Source organism: Lottia gigantea (assembly GCF_000327385.1).
Source record: "Lottia gigantea unplaced genomic scaffold LOTGIsca_165, whole genome shotgun sequence".
In the NCBI taxonomy this organism is placed as follows: domain Eukaryota; kingdom Metazoa; phylum Mollusca; class Gastropoda; family Lottiidae; genus Lottia; species Lottia gigantea.
The window spans coordinates 98,941-117,884 of record NW_008708051.1 but is presented as its reverse complement, the minus strand read 5'-3'; the positions used below and the strand labels follow the sequence as shown (position 1 = coordinate 117,884).

General features: G+C 33.9%; 1 protein-coding gene across 1 annotated transcript; it reads right to left on the bottom strand.

Annotated features, from left to right (window-relative positions):
- Positions 1-977: 977 nt before the first annotated feature.
- LOTGIDRAFT_238740 (hypothetical protein) lies at positions 978-18,928 on the bottom strand. The gene is made up of 5 exons (XM_009051358.1): positions 18,856-18,928; positions 16,225-16,368; positions 15,329-15,536; positions 14,596-15,152; positions 978-1,252 (listed from the first exon to the last, which is right to left on the bottom strand). Exons 2-5 carry the CDS (start codon positions 16,346-16,348, stop codon positions 1,080-1,082), a joined length of 1,062 nt encoding a protein of 353 aa, XP_009049606.1. The 5' UTR covers positions 16,349-16,368; positions 18,856-18,928; the 3' UTR covers positions 978-1,079.
- Positions 18,929-18,944: the final 16 nt, after the last annotated feature.

Here is an 18,944-nt window from a genome sequence, read left to right as displayed (position 1 = left end):
TTGTATTATATAACCTTGACCCTAACCTGCTGCGTCTGCATTAACCAATCCAATTACACTGAGGTTTAAACAATATTCAGCACAATTTAGACTTGCAGTCACATAATCCAAGCGCTGGAGAGGGAAGAAATTTGATTGGTTGGCAGTATTGAGACAGTGTTATAAATCAGTATAAAAGTTATATATATAGTTATAGAAGGATAGATAGATCCGAACTGGAGTGGCTACAATAAAAATATGGAATGAAAGCCAGAGGTCAAAAACAGTCTGATTCTCAAAATATAAATGTATTTCAAAATATACCCAAAAAATTGGCAAATACAACTTTAATTTAGCAACAACTACACTGATCCTTATAATAATAATTCTCTATAAAAACAAAACCTAAATCTACAAATACTGAGACATAGTTAATAATCACAAGGAGAAATACAGACACTATCACATATCAAAACACAAAATCCATTCCAATAATAGGAATTACAATAGATAATCAAGTCAAGCCAAGATATTTGAGCATATTGTGTACAATTTAAAGTATAAACATGGGCAGTTCACTTTATAATTATGTACAAATATCTCTGCAATAAAATACAAACATGTAAATCTTAAGGGTTAGCCCCACATACTTCTTTGAAAACATGTTAGTAAGACGTTACAGTCAATGTGTAAAATAAATTGTCAATGGGTATCTAATGCTGCGAACACATGAACGGTCTAGGTTGGCGATTTTTGTCACTCACTTAAGTCTTGTCAAGAATTTCACCAACTGGCTGTGGGCACATGATAGTCACGTTGGGATCTTGCAATTGAAAGGAAAATAAATCTGATTGGATGATGACATTCTTTCTTGGAGATGATAAGACTATTGGTGACAATTATCAAACTGGTTTGATATTATAAATTCTGATGAAAACGCAATAATCTTGTTGTGGGAGCTCGGGCACACATAATAAATAAATTAGACGACTAAAATTGGTGACGAAGACTGTTTATGTGTCTGTAGCATAAGGATTTTCTTCTAATGGGCATGTCTTTTTAAATCTTCAGAATAGTTCTATTAAATATCACAGTTTAAATTAATAATATTTGGCTGGATTCCAGGTATATGACTTCGATTTCAAGGACGATTTCAGAGATTTCTTATTCGAACTTTTCTTGGTATCTGATTTTTGTCGTGGTATTTTAATTGGTTGCCATGGTATTGGATTACAGAAAGCTGGTTCTGGGTAGGAGTTGATTTCATTATCATCTGAAATTGAACAAATGTTGAAGTTATTTTCATAGAATGGGATGGAGTTTTACATGTTCAAGTCAATACTTATTGGGCTATTGAAGATTGGCAGTGTGCAATGAAAGAAATACTATCAGAACAGAGTAGGTATGTTTTTGCACATATGAGGATGCTTCAAAACATAAACAAGAACAGCCCAATTTAGGTTTAGGTAGTGTAAGAAGTAATGGACAGAGTGAGTTAAAATTTTATCTAGTCCACCACAAAATACAATGGAGTGCTCATGTTTATGTTTTGAATAGGACCAAGACATGCATAAAACTATATCAAGAGGTATTTAGGGTGTTCAGTCTGTGTCAAAAATCTAATTTGTCAAAGATATTGTTGATTTAATCCCAAAAACAATTTCTTAAAATTTCTGATATAAACAGTCACCTATATCACGTGACAAAAAATTTTGATGCGTTTTTACAAAGACAAAAGCAATAAATCAAATTCTGTTCATAGAAAAATCGTCAAATTCAAACTTGTTCATCAAAAGATTGTCAAATTAGAACTTGTCCAAGATCTCATTGATATCAATGATCACACCAAAATTTCATTTAAATTGGATGAAAACTGTAATCTCTTTTGTGTTCACAAGCCAAATGAGGACGGACGGGGGATGAAGAAGGGCAATGACATGCTGTGTGCAATGAGGAAATTGTAGGACAGCAGCATAAGTCTACATTTTTTTTTTCATTTCCAACTGTCAAGGGATCTTTAAAGTGCACAGCCTGTATCATATGAGGCCTGGGTTTATTGTTCCATCGGTCACTTTTTCCAATTCAGCCCCTTCAACCTGAATCACTTATAGGGGTCACCAGGTTAAAATCTCCATCTATGATTGTACCCTGGATCTTCAGTTTAGTGAGCAAGCCTCTAACTTAGTCAGCAGATATAAATAAAGGTAAATATATGACTAATATAGAAAGTGAGAATAATAAAGAGGTGCCTATAATCAATATATAGCATGTAATTTATTAAATTAACTCACGAGGGAAAAATCATTAATAAATTAACATCTTCATTATTCACATTCTACATTATGAAATCAATTTCAGGAATACTGATTCCTGCCAGACATTTGATAGAAATTCCTTATATTCTTGTCAGTCAGACTAGAACAGATAAATATTGAAAATCTAAATTCTTACGTAGGCTGGAGTATTCAGGGATACGATACTGATTTCAAGTTACTTTGTTGAACATTTTAGAGAAGAGTTCTTGCAATCAAATATGAAGTTCTAGCATTATAGTAAGGAAAACTTCAAAGCTTCATTGGAACCATTTGGACATAACTCCACAGAGTGCTGTCATAGGACCCTTTTAACCAGTCATTGTAATATTTCATTGTCAGCAATTTTCCTCACAAGGACCTTCACTCCCTGTCATTGCAATTCTTCCAAGTCAGACATGACTGAATGAAATTCCTTTGATTTCAACTAAATTATCAGTACCGTAACTAGACCAAATACCTTCAATCACTACCTGCCATTGCAATTTTTTACATCAGACAAGACTGGCAAATGGGGTATTTTCCCTTTCAACATTATTATCAATTACCAATATTAAAATCGGAATCGTCAAGAACGCTCTAATTAGCTGTTGATTGTTTTTCTCTGATATAACTAATGACTATTGATCTAATCCACATTTCAACGCCATTTCTACTTTATTTCAACTTCTTTCTGTTTCCATGACAACAGAAATATACATCTATAAATTGAAGTTTATCACACAATTTCAATTCAGTGCCATAATAATGATTTGTTTCATGTTGCTCTTTTTATGTTTTCGATTTAAACTTGTGACTACATTTTTTTAAAATTGATGCTTAAGGGATACAGTCATCTAAATATTTGACTGGCAAGCTGATAGAGCTAATTTTCAGCTATCGGAATCAGTCAGACATCTGGTCTGCCTGCAATTAAATAGAACATACTGATGAAAGTAAACAGTTTAAATATTTTGGTAAGGTGTTAATTTTCAGCTTTACATATTATTTTTCAGAATGAAATTCTGGTATATGGTTTGTCTTCAATAAAAGAAAACTGACTGATTGAAGTTAAATATTCTTTTATTGTAAAAATGTATCAATTATATCAAAAGAATAATCTTTCAAATTGCATAAAATACAGGATTTAAGCTCTTTAATTATTTTCAAAATTTTGACACCTGACCACCATAGAATGGATTTACAAAACAAATATGTTTTGTTTGTTTTTGGCGAATGCAAAGATCTGCAGCGGCCTCTTTCATATTTGATTAACTGCATGAAAGAAAGTTAACAAGGCATTGAAACTTAAACTACTGACAACTCCACAAGTGATTAATCATTTAATTGCACACATTGAATTCTTAGCTGAAAAATGATACAGATAGCTGAAATTGATCTTTAGCAAATGAGAAATCAAATATTAACTCAAATTCATCTCTTTGATGTTTTCAAAAGAGAATTTTTCCTAGACTATATACTTGTGTGTTAGTGCCTGAACTCTAAGATACTGTGGCATAAAACTATATTGATGTGGAAACATGGAGTTTGAAAATACTGATATATTTCAAGCAATTTTGAACAATGATTTGGAGGAGTTACATAGATGTTTGGTCAAGGGCGATAATGACCTCCGAGGGAGAGATGGACGATCTTACCTACATGTAGCCTTGGATCAAAATAGCAGTGAGGAAATTTTAACAGAACTTCTTCAACATGTAGATATAACATGGAGGTTTGTTGTCTTTTTCTATTCTTATCAAAATATAGATCTATATGCTTTTTTTGTTGTATTTTCTGAGGACTTTAACAAAGTTCTAATAGTCATGCATGACATTTAAAGGGTCAGTATGTAAAATTTTCATCATTAAAATTGTTGTAAATAATACATGATACAAATACAAAATACAGCAAGTGATCAAGAAACGGTAACTCTCTCCTATCTTTTCATCATTTCAGAGATGAGAGCTCATCCAATGTGTTGGATCTAGCTATATCAAAGAATGCTTTAAGAACTCAGAAACTAATTCTGGGACAGCTGCTGAAGATTTTGACATGTGACTCCTTCCATGAGCTTGAGAAATTGGTTGCTTCAGGATGGTCAGTCTGGCCAACAGAAATCTGCAACATTCCAGGAATTGCACTAGAAATGGTGCCATTTCTAAATAATGTTCAACAAGTTTGGGTAAGAACAGAATATCCATGGCATTAAGGTTTGCAATCTTGAATGATCCAAGATAACTAGCTGATTCATTTCATATGGAACAGGTTGATTTTTTCCGCTCTTGGATTCTGATTATGGACATGTCAGAAAACGTCAAACATAATATTGGTAATATCATTATGATTATCATTCTGAAAAGCGATACAGATATCTGATATTTAGCTTTTTTAGATGACTACATTCCTTTGTTTGAATATTTAGATGACCTCTTTAAAGGAATTGTCAAGATGTTTTCTAAACTGTTATTCCACCAATACAAAGTGTTTAAGATATGACTATGGCATAGACCATCAGATATTATTATTAGCTTTTGATTGAGTGGAATTGCAAAAACAGACATCTGACTGATAATTGAAATAGTGTAAATTGATGATATCCTTGTTCCTGATACACATAAGAAAAAGTTTAGAAAACCTCTTTACAATCTTAATGAAGAGATGAATGCTGTTAACCATAATAATTGTACACTCACATCAATCATACTTTTACTGCAGGAGAGCATTATCCAGTTCGCTATGACTATTACAGCAACTAGAGACAGCACAGACCCCATTACCTGTACCAGTCAGTTTGTTGCCCAATCAGCAGACACAACAGGATTACCTCCCCTACAGAAAGCCATCATTTTTAACAGATGTGAACATGCCAAATTTCTTCTTGACAATTTCCCTCATGTGGTCAACATACAGGATTATGTAAGTATACTTGGCATTAATGGGACATGCTCGCCATCTTTTTGACCAATTATTGTACCTTATTCTCAGAATCTGGAATTTAAGCTTAATTTGTAGTATTGTTCACAGCAGCTTACTGTCGAAATTTAACCTTTCAAACCTTTGTGTTATCCATCCATGTTTGAAAATGAAAGTTAAAATGACGACTCGTCTTTTCTCGATACTCTGCCATAATAGACTTCTACGCTGACATATTTATAAAAAAGATAGAAATAGAAAAAGACATTTCTAGTTAGAGGTATATTTAAAAGGATTATGCGATTCTTCGTGCAGTTCTAGTATACCATTCTTCTGAAGACTATACATATTCAAAACTCAAATCAACCTAATGATCCAAGGATGTTCTGTGGCTCAGGAGCAGTCATTTTCGCAACTTTGTCTTATCTCAAATTATCCATTTAAAAAAGCAAAGATGAAAAGATAGCATACAAGCAGCCAGCATACAAATTAGAAAAAAACTTTTGAATCTCTGTTTTACAGCTGGGAAGAACAGCTCTACACTATGCAGTGGTTTTAGACGATCAAATTTTTACAACATACCTATTAGAGTTGGAGGCAGACTTCAATATACAAGATGTGGTAAGCTTCTTTCAAAACAATTTTACAGAATTTTCAGCAAGAACACAAACAAAATTGTATTGTATCTTAAATGTATAATTGAACTTCATTTTTCATTCTTAAAAGTGTTTGGAGTAGCGGATAGTGAGGTCCGTTAATAGTTTATGACCTAACAGATTTATTTTTTCAATGGTAGTTCCTTTTTTCAGAATGGGAAGACCCCTTTGTTTTACCAAGAAAATCCACATTTCATCAGCATTCCAGATATTCAACGCCATGTCAAATTTCTACTTCGGAAACATCAAACACTAAAATTCTTTAATCCAACAACCCTGGAAATCTGCCATGACTCTGATACAGCAGCAAATCACCATGATAACAAACAAGAGGACAGATACCAAGAAAATAAAATCAAACATATGAAAACACTTGTGACTCTTTTACGTCTGAACCAAGTGAAATCTGTGAGCAGACGACAGCTGGAGATTTTCGAGGATACTGTGTTGTATGAAGCCATTTTAGTCAACGATTTGGAGGAAGTAAAATTTCTGCTACAAAACGACCAAAATCCCAATTGTCGGAATCTAGAAGGCCAGACATACCTTCATCATGCCGTGTCTCAAAATGTCAGAGCTGAAATCATCGACTGTCTGCTTCAAGCTGTTGATGTGGCCATTTGTGATTTTGATGGATTCTCTCCCTTGGAATTAGCTCTTGCAGAAAATATGTCTCAGACGACAATTAATTGTTTAGTCCAATATATAGCAGATTTGATCAAAGAGCAGAATTTCGAAAGATTAAAATCATTGGCTTTAAAAGGATGGAAATACTGGCCACCTGATAGAGTTCAGATAGGTTCAAAGATCAGAGTATTTCTTCAACACATGAGGGAAATTCAGGTAAATTTGTCATATTAAGTTTTTCAGAATAACAACACCCACAGTTGTCTAAAAGGATATCAGAATAGTGCAAATAAAATGAACATGCTATTCATACAACAACTAGAAAACCCCTTTACAACCTCCATCATTTTTTAAAACTAATCATTACAGGATAAAGTTGAAGAACTCAACAGAACCTTTAAGGAAAACCATAAAAGTCTAAATACTAGTCTTCTTACCCCAGATGTAATGACATGCTGGGATAATACAGGGTTAAATTCTCTTCATAAAGCTGTAATAATGAATAAAATAGAGATTGTGGAGGGAATTTTAAAAGAACTTCCTCAAGTTATCAACACTCCAGACACAGTAAGACCACAGTTAATTCACATTTCCACAAAACAAAACAATTTCACTTAATGTTGGTTGCTGACTGACCTGAAGTTCGACATAATTCCTTCAGATTTTTCAACATGGTTTCCCCGGTTAGTGATGCAGGTCGGACGAATATAAACTTCATTGCACACTGCTTGGCATCGTTCCTATTCATAAGCTTAAACAGGTCCAGAAAAGTATAACTCTATTTTCATATGATTTCCTATGGCTTAAGCCAATCTTTGTATGTTTTTTTCAGCTACAAAGAAGTGTGTTACATTATGCAGCATGTTTACAGGATAAAACACTGTATCTTCTGTTATTAAAACACAATCCTGATACTAAAAAACAGGACATGGTAAGTTATTACAATTTTACCACACCCAAAAATTTGTATTATTAACAAATGAAGTCATCTATATTTGCACAATTTACATGGTTTATTGCAATGAAAGAAAAAGTCTGAATTGCTGAGTAACTCATACCCTTGAACACTTGGTCCCAATATAGCAAATGTTTCCTGGTGCATGTCTGTCTAGGGGCTAGTTACCAGGTTACTTGACTTACTTAACTTTCAAACAAAAATTTCCAAAAAAGATTTGTACTTCATTTTAGTGGGGCTTAACACCACAAGAATATAAATATCACCCGAACCTGATAAATGTTGAGAATTTACGCTACCATCTACAACTAGTCTGGAAAAGGGAGATATTTCCAATGGATGACAGCATCTGGTTTCAATTTTTTCAGACCACAGGTAACTCTTCCTTAACCTTCACCCATATCTTGTACCTTGGCCTTTTGCAATAGTGACCTAATAAAACGTCTAGTTTAGAATAGGAGACACCTATTACTGTTCTGATACACATAAAAATATTTATTAGAAAAGACTTTGTAATCAAATCCTTAATATCAAGTCTAAATCAACCCAGACGTTAAAGGTATACTACCTCTTAGGATGACCAAAAACTTAGAATTAAGTCATCAAAGTAAGTAATTTTGAAACATGCTTAGAATGATCTATGAACATAAAGCCTCTATCAAGCAAAACATAACATTGAATAAATCATAAATTGCTATCTTAAATAAATCAATATTTATCAGAAAAGACTTTTTAATCAAATCTATCATATCAAGACTCTGTCAAGCAAGACGTAACTTTACATTGAAAAGAAGTCATAAATTGTTATCATACATAAATTGATATTTATTAGAAAAGACATTTGAATCAAATCTATAATATCTAGTCTCTATCAATCCAATCCAGCCTTATCAATGAATAGAAATTATTAGAATGCAAACAAACAGATATCCTGAGGTCAATAAGCCAGCAAGTTGAGATTTGTTGTTATGGTAAACAATTTACATAGCAACCAGTCAGGACAACAAATATGGTGGCCATTGAAGCTTGACTTGACTGTGATTTTAAGATTACTGTGTTCACATATTTTGATTGCTTTTGATCTGGGATTAACAATTAAGGTAGGATTATGGATTAAGTCAGGATAAGGAACAGTTGATATTTTTTTAGAAAATATGTTGAAAACATCTTGTTCTTAAAATCATTTGATTGAAATAAAAATGTTTTTTTGAATACTGTGAAAACATGTAGAAACACTTGCATTGATTTTATCCATAACTTTATTACAGGTTTTGTTTTAAAAATGCCAAGGTCACAAAATCTAAATGTTAAGATAAGGACCAAAACTGATACCAAATACATAGCTAATAATGATAGTTAGGTATATGATTTGTCAACTCAGATTTTACAGAGTCTACATTATTCATTTGGTATGATTATATGGTATTTGGGATAACGGTAGTCAATTTGACATCCTTCTCAGAAAATGTTCACATGGTTTATATATTTTAGTAGAAGAAAATAAAATGGAAGATTCGAAACTGTTTGCTGCTATTAAAGAAAACAATGCTGAGAACGTTAACAAGCTACTTGAAGATGAAAGCACAGATTTAAATGAGAGAACGGAAAATGGTGATACCCTTCTTCACGTTGTCATTAAACAAAATGGCAGTCTGGACATTTTTAAAGCATTATTGGACAAAATCAACATAAAATTCTTAGTCCGAAATGAAGCTGGGCAGACGGTCAATGATTTGATTGAGAGTAACGAATACGAGAAAGCAGCTAGTGACCTACTAAAAGATGCAGTCTGGGAATGGGGTGTAAAAGGAGGCTGGGAACGTCTACAAGAATTAGCCCAACATGGTTGGGTGGCCTGGCCACAACAAACTGCAGAGAAATCTTCAGAACATGGAGAATTCATGGATAAAATTGAAAAATATCAGGTAAGATGCAGTGTGCAATAAAGGAAATTTTAACAATCTTTTTCTACAGGTTATACTAAACATCCAACTCGTCCAATATCTCAACATTACGTGGGCAGTTCCTTTCTTTTGCAGGAAGAAGTCAAAACTCTACATGAAAATATTCGACTGGGAAAGGATGAAGAAATCAAAGAGGCACTGGATAACGTTTCATTAATGTGCAGCACAGATAAAACAGGGTTACTTCCCTTACATAAAGCAGTGGTATTTCAACAAGTAACTATTGTAAAGACTATCCTGGAAGCCAAAACTAGTACCAACGTCATTAACAGGGGAGATAATGTAAGTATTAACCATGGCCTTAAAGGATTTTTTTTTAAATTTGTATGTGTATTGAGGACATTGATCTGTGGTTCTTGTTTTGTCATTTGTTTGTGGCATCTGAATTGCTTCCTGATTAGCAAATAGGAAAATGTTATTTTACCATTATTGTGATATAATGTACATATTTGATCGATGACTTATTCTTCAGATGGAAAGAACAGCTCTACATTATGCTGGTGGCTGTCATGACGCTGGTCATCTCTATTCATTGTTAAAAGAAGCTGGAGCAGATGAACTTAACAAAGACTTGGTAAGTAATCTTGGTAGGGAGGATTATTCTCTTAATCCTGATTTTCACATCAACTTCCAGAAACATTCAAAGATGTATTTTGAACCATGATATCCAGATATCAAATCAATTTGTGTGTAAATTTCATCAACAGACCTTGTCTTGGTAAAGCTTCTTAAAATTAACCAATTTCTCACTCCAGAGAGGTAAAACTCCATCAGAATATTACGAGACGCCACTAGACCTGTCAGTTGTAGAGGTACAAAAACGTGTTATGGAGATACTGGGTATTGACGAGGCAGGACCAACACCACCTGACACCAATACAGAATCTACTACTGACACCAGCAAAACAGGTGAAAACTCTAAAAAACACTAAATTTTGGGTTGAATTCTACAGGATGGTCCACTACAGTCAGCTTTAGGATTGGTTGTTTAAAATTAAGAAGGAATGTCCTAGAGAAAACATACCAAATTTTCTGACTCCATATTAAACCACAACCTTCAACAAAACTACCAAGAGACAAGGGTCTAGCTAGTCGAGAACTGTCAACAATATCAGAGGCTACATAAGAGCTAAAAGTTGTATTATTAAACATTCACAATTAATTAAATTTTTTTTTTGGTTGGCAGAAACAGAAGCTGAAGTGAAACCAGCGACTCCCCAGTCACCTGGTCCCAGAAAGCCTGTTCAGATGTACATATCTTCTGACATCTATGAAAAGAAGGACATCCCCCCACCTGTCACTGTAGATGGACGTTATATAGCTCGACATCTAGGCACTGCCCTCACTGCAGCCCTGGCAGAGATTGCTGAATATCGTCCATATGATGCCATAGAATATCTTGCCAACTGGTTATATAAATATCGTAAAAATCTGGACTTTAATAAATCAGTAAGTAAAAAGGCCGACAAAACATCTTATAGCATATCAAACTTAAAATATATCATTGTGCTCTGGACTCTTTCAAACAGAAGCAAAGTTGGCATATTTTGTCACGCTAGTGCAGTCAGTTTAAATTTATACCCTTTACACACATTTAACAAAAATTGTAAGGTCCTTTTCGCTGTGGGTTGTGCTTGTTTTGTCTTGGGTCTGTTTTAACTCTAATGGACCATTTCAACCTTTCAGCAAGAAGATTTGTTGAAAGATATTCGAAGAGAGGAAAGTGTTGTGGATGCCGAAGAGGTGGAACGACAAAAACGTCTTGAAGAAGAGCAGAAGATCAGAGAAGAGGAAGAACGACTGAGAAAGGTTGAAGAAGAGGAAGAGGAAAGGAAGAAGAAAGAGCAGGAAGACATGTTAAGGAAGTATGTAGCCATCAGGATTGTTGATTTGGCTGCAGTTGCTGGTTATGACTGACCAGTGATGTGATTTGGTTGTGATACATAATGGTTTTTAGCTATGAACCTATCCATCAACTTTCAAACTGGTGCTTGCTAAATCCATATTCTACAATTCAACTTGGCATGTTTTTTACATTTTCAAAACATTTCTTTACAGGGCAAAAGATGCTGCCATCTCCAAACCATTGCCAACAGTAACAGAAGAAGCAGAAGAAGACAACCAATACAAGGACAGGGATGAAAATGGTCAAACAGAACTCCATAAACTGGCAGCACAAGAAGGTGCAGATTTAGTAGCACTGTTTAATTTAGGCTACAGCCTCGCAGATAGAGACGGGAATAACCAGACACCACGAGATATTGCTGAGGATAATGATATTCAAGAGAATGTTGATGCTATGGGTAAGTGATGTACTGCCATAAACATTAATAGCTTTAGAAATTTAAATCATGGAAAAAATTACACAATAAAATGGGGTAGGACAAACAAACTGTCCTGAAAAATTTGAATGTTAAATTTGCAAATTTGTTCAATTTGTTATAATGTATACCACTCAGCTTGTCATTTATAATCATTTAATTGTATTCAAACCAGACATCTGATTTTTATCGTTTTAAAGTTATATATATAAAGAGGGCTATTTTCAGACAACACCCATTAAATCCAATCCCTTGACAATTATTAATGATCCTACAGCAACATGAATATCACCAAAGTGTCGGTGGAATAGCTCAGTCAGTAGCAAGTTGGATTGTTGTCTGCTACTGCTAGAGGATTAGATGCCACAGTCAGTGCTTTCACGAGTCACCTGAGTGTTAGCTTCCATTTCCTATGAATGAAGGCCATAACAATAATAGAGTTATCCCTCTTTTCCAGATTCCTATATAACAAATATGATTGAACAGGAGAAGTTAGATTCCTTACAGCAGCTATTATTGGATGGTTATGATAAATTGGACGTTGTCTTGTCACAAGTCAGTACTGATGGCCTTCCTGAAGAGGTCACAGACTTCCTGAAAGCTGTTCCAGACTTCCAGGTGAAACTCTTTCTGGATGATTGTTTGAACATGCCATGTGGAAGTGGGATAGCTCAGTTAATAACAAGTTGGTTGTTGTCGATAGGCCATTAGCTACATTAAGAAGGGCCATGCAAGAGTTAAATTGATCACTGTCTGCTAGGAGTTTTAAGATAAACAAGGATATATTTTTTAGTTATATTTCAAAAGTATCTCAACCCTGACGAATAAGACAAATAAACTTACACTTTATGTCAAATTGTCAAAACTGTCAAGGAATCCTTGCCCAAAGCATGTCAGGCATATCAAAGATAACAATATAGATTTCTGAATTTCAGGGTAAAATACAGAGAGTTTTTACAGCAGTGGAGAGTGGAATTGTCCGAGATGTTGCCCAATATTTAGACAGAAAAAACCTTGCCATGGCTAAAGACAAACATGGTCGCAGTCCACTCCATCTAGCAGTTCTCTTAGAGTATAAAGACATCGTAGAATATATCATCAAACACTACCCACAGGCTGTGAAAGCTAGAGATAATGTAAGTACAAAAATGAAGAAATAAACAATAAACATTTAATCCTTGCCCAAACCTATTGAAAATGATTTTACAAGGATAACAATTTAGAATCTCAAGAATTCTGGCGACTAACTGGTCCATCGGTAAGCCACTTGACAATGATTTTACAAGGATAACAGCCAAGGATCACAAGGATCCTATCTGAGCCTGTCGAAAATAATTTTAACAGGATAACAAATCAATAGTGTGGGATAATGCAAAAATAAAAGATTTGTGTTTGTTTGATCTATTTAGTTGAATCGAACACCTCTACACTATGCCTCTAGTTTATCAGAAGAACTTGTCAATATCTTAACAACAGTCTCGAATATTGATAAGGAAGCCAAAGATGTGGTAAGACCTTGACCTTTTCTTATATTTACCCCTAAATAACCATGACCCTTTAAAATAATATTTGAACCCTAAATAACCTAGACCCTTTAAAATAATGTTTGAACCCTTTTGTCTTTGATCTTCTGGATTCATGGGATTTTGACTCTTGTATCATATTGTTAACCTTTTATTAACATGTTTAAATTCAATTATCAAATCATAAAACTGTGCCTTTCTGATGATTTTAGTCTTATAAAGAACCTTGATATAACTTTCACCTGTGACGTTGATCAAAACAAGACCTTAACCTATAACGAATTTCAACATCCATGAACTGACCCATAAATTATGAGCTGAGATCAATGATTATTTATTAACAATTCATCTAAACAATAACAAAAGCTTAACATTTTCCATGAATTTTTCATCAAAAATACTTTTTAACTTTCAGAGGGGAAGAATTCCATCATTCTACATCACTGAAAAATCTGACATCACCAAACTACAAACAGAACTCAAATCAAAAGGGGATAACTCTGATCATACAGAAACAGACGGTCAAACCACTTCTGCTACAGAATAGAAAATCTAGTTGCATCATCACAAAATTTGTATGAACAAACTTCAATAATGCAGTTGACTCTTTTGAACTATTCTCAAAAATATCTGGAAAATTGCTAGATTCTAGAATGAAGAATTGAGCTTTTTCCAAAATCATGGCAGACAATTAACAACATCTTTACACAAATTGAAAAGTAGTTGGATTTAAGTATGAAAAAATAAGCTTTGTCCAAAATGATGGCAGACAAATTATAAGATTTTGACATTTCATTTTAAAAGAAACAAGAAGTGATTACAAAATCATGATTTCTAATATAAATTGACGTAAAAAACTTATCATAAAAACAATTATTTTTAATATAATATATATATATATTGTTTTCAGCATTCAGTTTATTTTATATTTTGACTCCAAAACAGATCATTTCTGACCATTCAGAATTATATTTGCCAGCATTACGATGATATTCTAGAGAATTTTGTTTTCCTACCTATTTTAGAATAATGTGATATTTTTAAATAAAATATATTTATTGAAGTATTGTTTTTATGAAGTTAATAAATGGTATTTCAAATGATTTGATTGAAGTAAAAAGCAAAGTGAATGACAAGCCATAAGATGTACATGGAGTCAAAAGTAAAGTTCGTAAAAGAGGTAAAAATCAGTGTCAACAACTTTCCTACCTTTCTATAACTTCCCAAAGTAGTAAATATGAGAGAAACCAAAAAGCGAATGGAAATTCAGAACATTGACCCTGAAATCATGAGGGGTTTCGAACGCACCATAACTTACAACTTCAACAGGCCTACTTAAATCCATAAATAGAATATAACTCACCATTTAAGTAGCTGTGACCTGTGTTCTGGGCAGATTTAGGTCGTTTCTTGACATCTTTACACCATTCTTTAAATTTCTCTTCAGCTTTCATTCTTCGTTTATTTTCTTCTTCCTTTTCTTTCTTTTTCTTTAATATCTCTTCTTTTTTCTTCTTTCTATCTTCAACTGCCTTCGTCTTCAGCCATTCTTCATATTTCTTTTCTGCTTTTTCATGAATTTCTGATTCTTTTTTATGCTTGCAGTCCTCTTCGGCCTCTTTTAAACGCTTATCCAATCTCTTTTGAGCACGCTCCCGCTCATTTTTAAATTTCTTCCATCTTTTTATTTCTTCTTCAGCTTTCATTTGTTTTTCTCTTTTCTTTCTTTCTTCATTCATTTTTTCTTCTTCTTTCAAATTCTTCGTTCTCATTTCTAGTTTATGTTTGATTCGTTCCTCCCGAGTTTTTATCAGTAACCATTTTTCCCAGGGAGACAATCCTTTAAATTCTTCATCTTCTATTATGTTTCGTGTACGGGAAGGTGAGGCTGATTTTGATCTTGTGTAAGATGCGTAGATCCTGGAAAGAAAAGAGACTTCTTTATACCACAAGGAGGGGAGCAGTAATTCATGAAAGGTCGTTAAGTGGAATTGCAAGTACCCCAGACAGAAATTGAAATGGTGCGCATCAATCAATCAGAGTCCCTGATACACATAAAAAGTAATCTCATCCTATATTATGATAATCTTACCCACCTGTTTTGTTTTTGTTTTTGATGAAAGTGTTCTGTAGATTCAGTATTGGTGTCATGTGCATACGATTCCAATGGCCCTTCTTCGATTTTCATATCACTTAATTGATGCTGAGTCTCCTCCACATCACTATCCCCCAGGTCCCCCTCTTCACTTGACAAACTCACATAACTATCGTGATCTAACACTGAACACAGGGATTCCGTTGACCCTAGGAAAATAACAAAATATGTTAAGAATCGGAAATCAAAAGGTGTATAGTTTAGCAAAGATGTTGTGCTCAACTATGTCTGATTCAAAATTAAAATAGAATTTATGTTATGAATCAGACACAGAAGAAAATATCTTTGCTAGATCATATTATAAGGTTTATTGTGGTCATCTGAAAGCTTTTCTAGCATCTATACATTGATTTGATGCCAATTTTGAAGAAGAGAAAAATTTGTCATAGCTTCAAATTGGAAAAAAAATTATTTGAATTAGTTCTAACTTTGGATAAAATTAGCTAAGTTTTTTCTTCATTATTCTATAAAGTGAGGCATAACTCAGGGATTCAGATTCAAAATCAAGTCAGGTGACAACTGGGCTAGTGATAGACAATTTCTAGAGACTAGATGATATTTTACAGGGTCTAATTTAATTTCTAAGGACCCAATCAAATTTCTAGGGGCTCATTCAAATTTCTAGGGACCCAATCAAATTTCTAGAGACCTAATCAAATTTCTAGAGACCCGATTTTTACAGGCCCAGTCAAATTTCTAGGGAGGGACCTAATAAAATTTTTACTGACTCAGTCAAACTATTAGGGACACTGTCAAATTTTTGGTTCATTAGTTAAGCAATCTATCCAGGGTTAAAGTTGCCAATTGCAACTGGGCAATTACAAATACCACTCTTACCTGAAGAGTCTAAAGATCTGCGAAGAGGTGAAGAGTTTGATATTTCTAGCCATGTTTGTCTGGTTGTGGTTGCTGTGACCGGTCGTGGTCTACCACTTAAACTCATAAACCTGTATTCACTCATTACACTTCTGTATCATCTATCTAGAAATGAGAATAAAATAAAATAAATCAGCTTCTATAAATCACTGAAAATTTTATTTTTTTCCATTCATCTCTTCAAAACGTTCAACATCTTGACAAACCTCCACTGTGTTTCACTTAATGTAGGTATCGGAAAATCTGGTATTTGGGATTGCGGTAGTAGGCCTAAAGAGTAAGATTTGGACTTAATAGTTAAATACAGTTGTTTTCCTACTGATTACAAAGGGTCTTACCATAGATTACCATATGAAGGCCATCAGTGAATTTGATGGGCTGTTAGGTAGTCATGGTCGAAGTCATGAACTTTAAAAGTGCTTGCCATCAATTAAGTAGTAAGGCCATGAGAATGAAAGTTAAGAAATTTGCATCCAATCGCCCGCAAGACACAAAAGCTACCGCTGAAAATGTTCATTATTTGCTCGAAAAAAGGCAATTCATCAAACAATGCAAGTTTAAAATCATTAACAGTATGGTAGTAAAATTATTGATAATATCCACCAGACCTCGTCGTATGGCAGTAACTGCCTTATTTAGTCCACAAGTTCATCAAAACAAGCTTGTTCATTGGGTAATATGATCACATGGTGTCATTGACTAATATACGCTAATAACAAAAGATGTGACTGAAAGTAGTCAGGTGTTTTGAATGAATCAGCAATAAACAAGTACTCTAAGCACCCAGTTGTTGACCGAGTAACAGTATGACTCTGCGGTAGAATGTTCCTTTAGCAATTGTACGATGATTATTCACATCTAACTGTTGCTTGAACAATCGTTCGTAGATCATCATCGTACTATTGCTATAGGAACATGCTTTGATAGTAAATATATAGGCTTAGGCATGCTAAACCCCATGATCCACTATGATTCATCGATGTAATCATTTATATAGTTTAGTTGTGTGTTTTGTATTATCAATCAGAGGCAGAAGAGTTGGGTACTCAGGATCTTATCTTTATGTGTATCGGTATTGTATGGCCTAATTTTTACCCTTTTGTAATAAAGATATTATTATTATTATTATGATGACATGCTCCATCAACCAGTCTATTCTGAAGATAAACGAACATTAATGGAAGTTGCTCTGAAGCGACTAATGGAACATCGGCTCTTCTTCTATGCCTTTGTCAATTTCCCATCGCTCTCAAATGGATTATTTTTAAGAATGCAGTGGTGTAACCTATTTTCGTGGATATAAGGATCCAACACCGAATTTCGTCACAGTTAAAAAAACGAATTTTTTTTTTTATGTCTTAGATGTTTCCTCAGATATTCTACAAAATACAAAATTGGTTTATTTCGATTTTCTTTATGAATCCTTCACTTTGACCCATATTTCATGAGCAACCATCTCGGCAACGGCGGCAGAATGCGTCACCTATTTTCGTGTACAATGTTTGATCTATAAATAAGTCTAGAAAAACATGTTGTATGGATACCGGGTGGTATAATTAACTTCTCTTAGTATTTATCTTTTATATTAATTCATTATATCTAGTGACAATTCCTTCAAAGACCCACGATTTAAAAAAAAAACATAGTGACTGACAAAATATGATACGTAGCGTGATTTATTGCTAAAAGTCACTGAAACAACATAAGAATATGGTCCACTTTGTGTTCCATAAAAATTTTCTGCCGACAAGGAATCCGCTAGTTGATCACGTGACTTCATTCGTTGGGACTACATTCTTGTAGACGACACTTAGAATTCCGATTACTGCTTGGGATTATAAGGAAATTCGGGCGATAAAAAATGGTGACGTTTGGTAGTAAGTGAAATCCGCCATTTTGTATTTGTCAAAGTACACATTAATACATTTTACCTTGCTTGAAACTACTGGATTCATTCTACTAGCTGATATTGTACAGAAAACCCATGTTTATCAAAACAAACTAATGCGGAGGTCGCACAAGGTCGCTCATGTAAATTATTAATCCTTTCTGGAAATCCACGAATAATAGGTTTCCACGAAATTAGGTTACTTGACTGTATTCAATAACAAAAAAAAACGTGTTCTCAAGACGCAAATCTTTAACTTTCATTCTCATGGATTAACGTAAGAAATTGTTAGATTAGTATCACTATTTAACAACCATGTTTTCTGAATTGAAATATCTTTACAAAAAACTATCGAGAGCCTTGGATTGCCTTTCGGTTGATAAAAATATCAACCACTGGAAAGGTTATTATTTGTAAACAGGTGATTTTACAGAGGGGAATTTTCAACCCGAAAAGTGTCATTTTTACTTGAAGTTTTAGAGAAAAGAGGGGGAAAATGTCAATTGTCTGTAAAGTAGTCTTAGGAACGAACCCTTTCCGACTTCACAGGCCAAGCACTGCGAAAAGTCCAAATAAATGCAATACTCCATTCAAAAGTTCTTTTTTTTTTTGGTTGGGGGATTTGGCACTGGCAGTCTTGGAGTTTACATATTGCGAAAGAGAGAAACGCTTTTGAAGTATTTAAAGCTAACTAAAATAGTTACCTGCAGATTCAAAAGATAATCCTTTATTTAAATCTCAACTGAGTTCCTACAATAACATTTGTATGATTTGTTTACATGTCACAACAAAA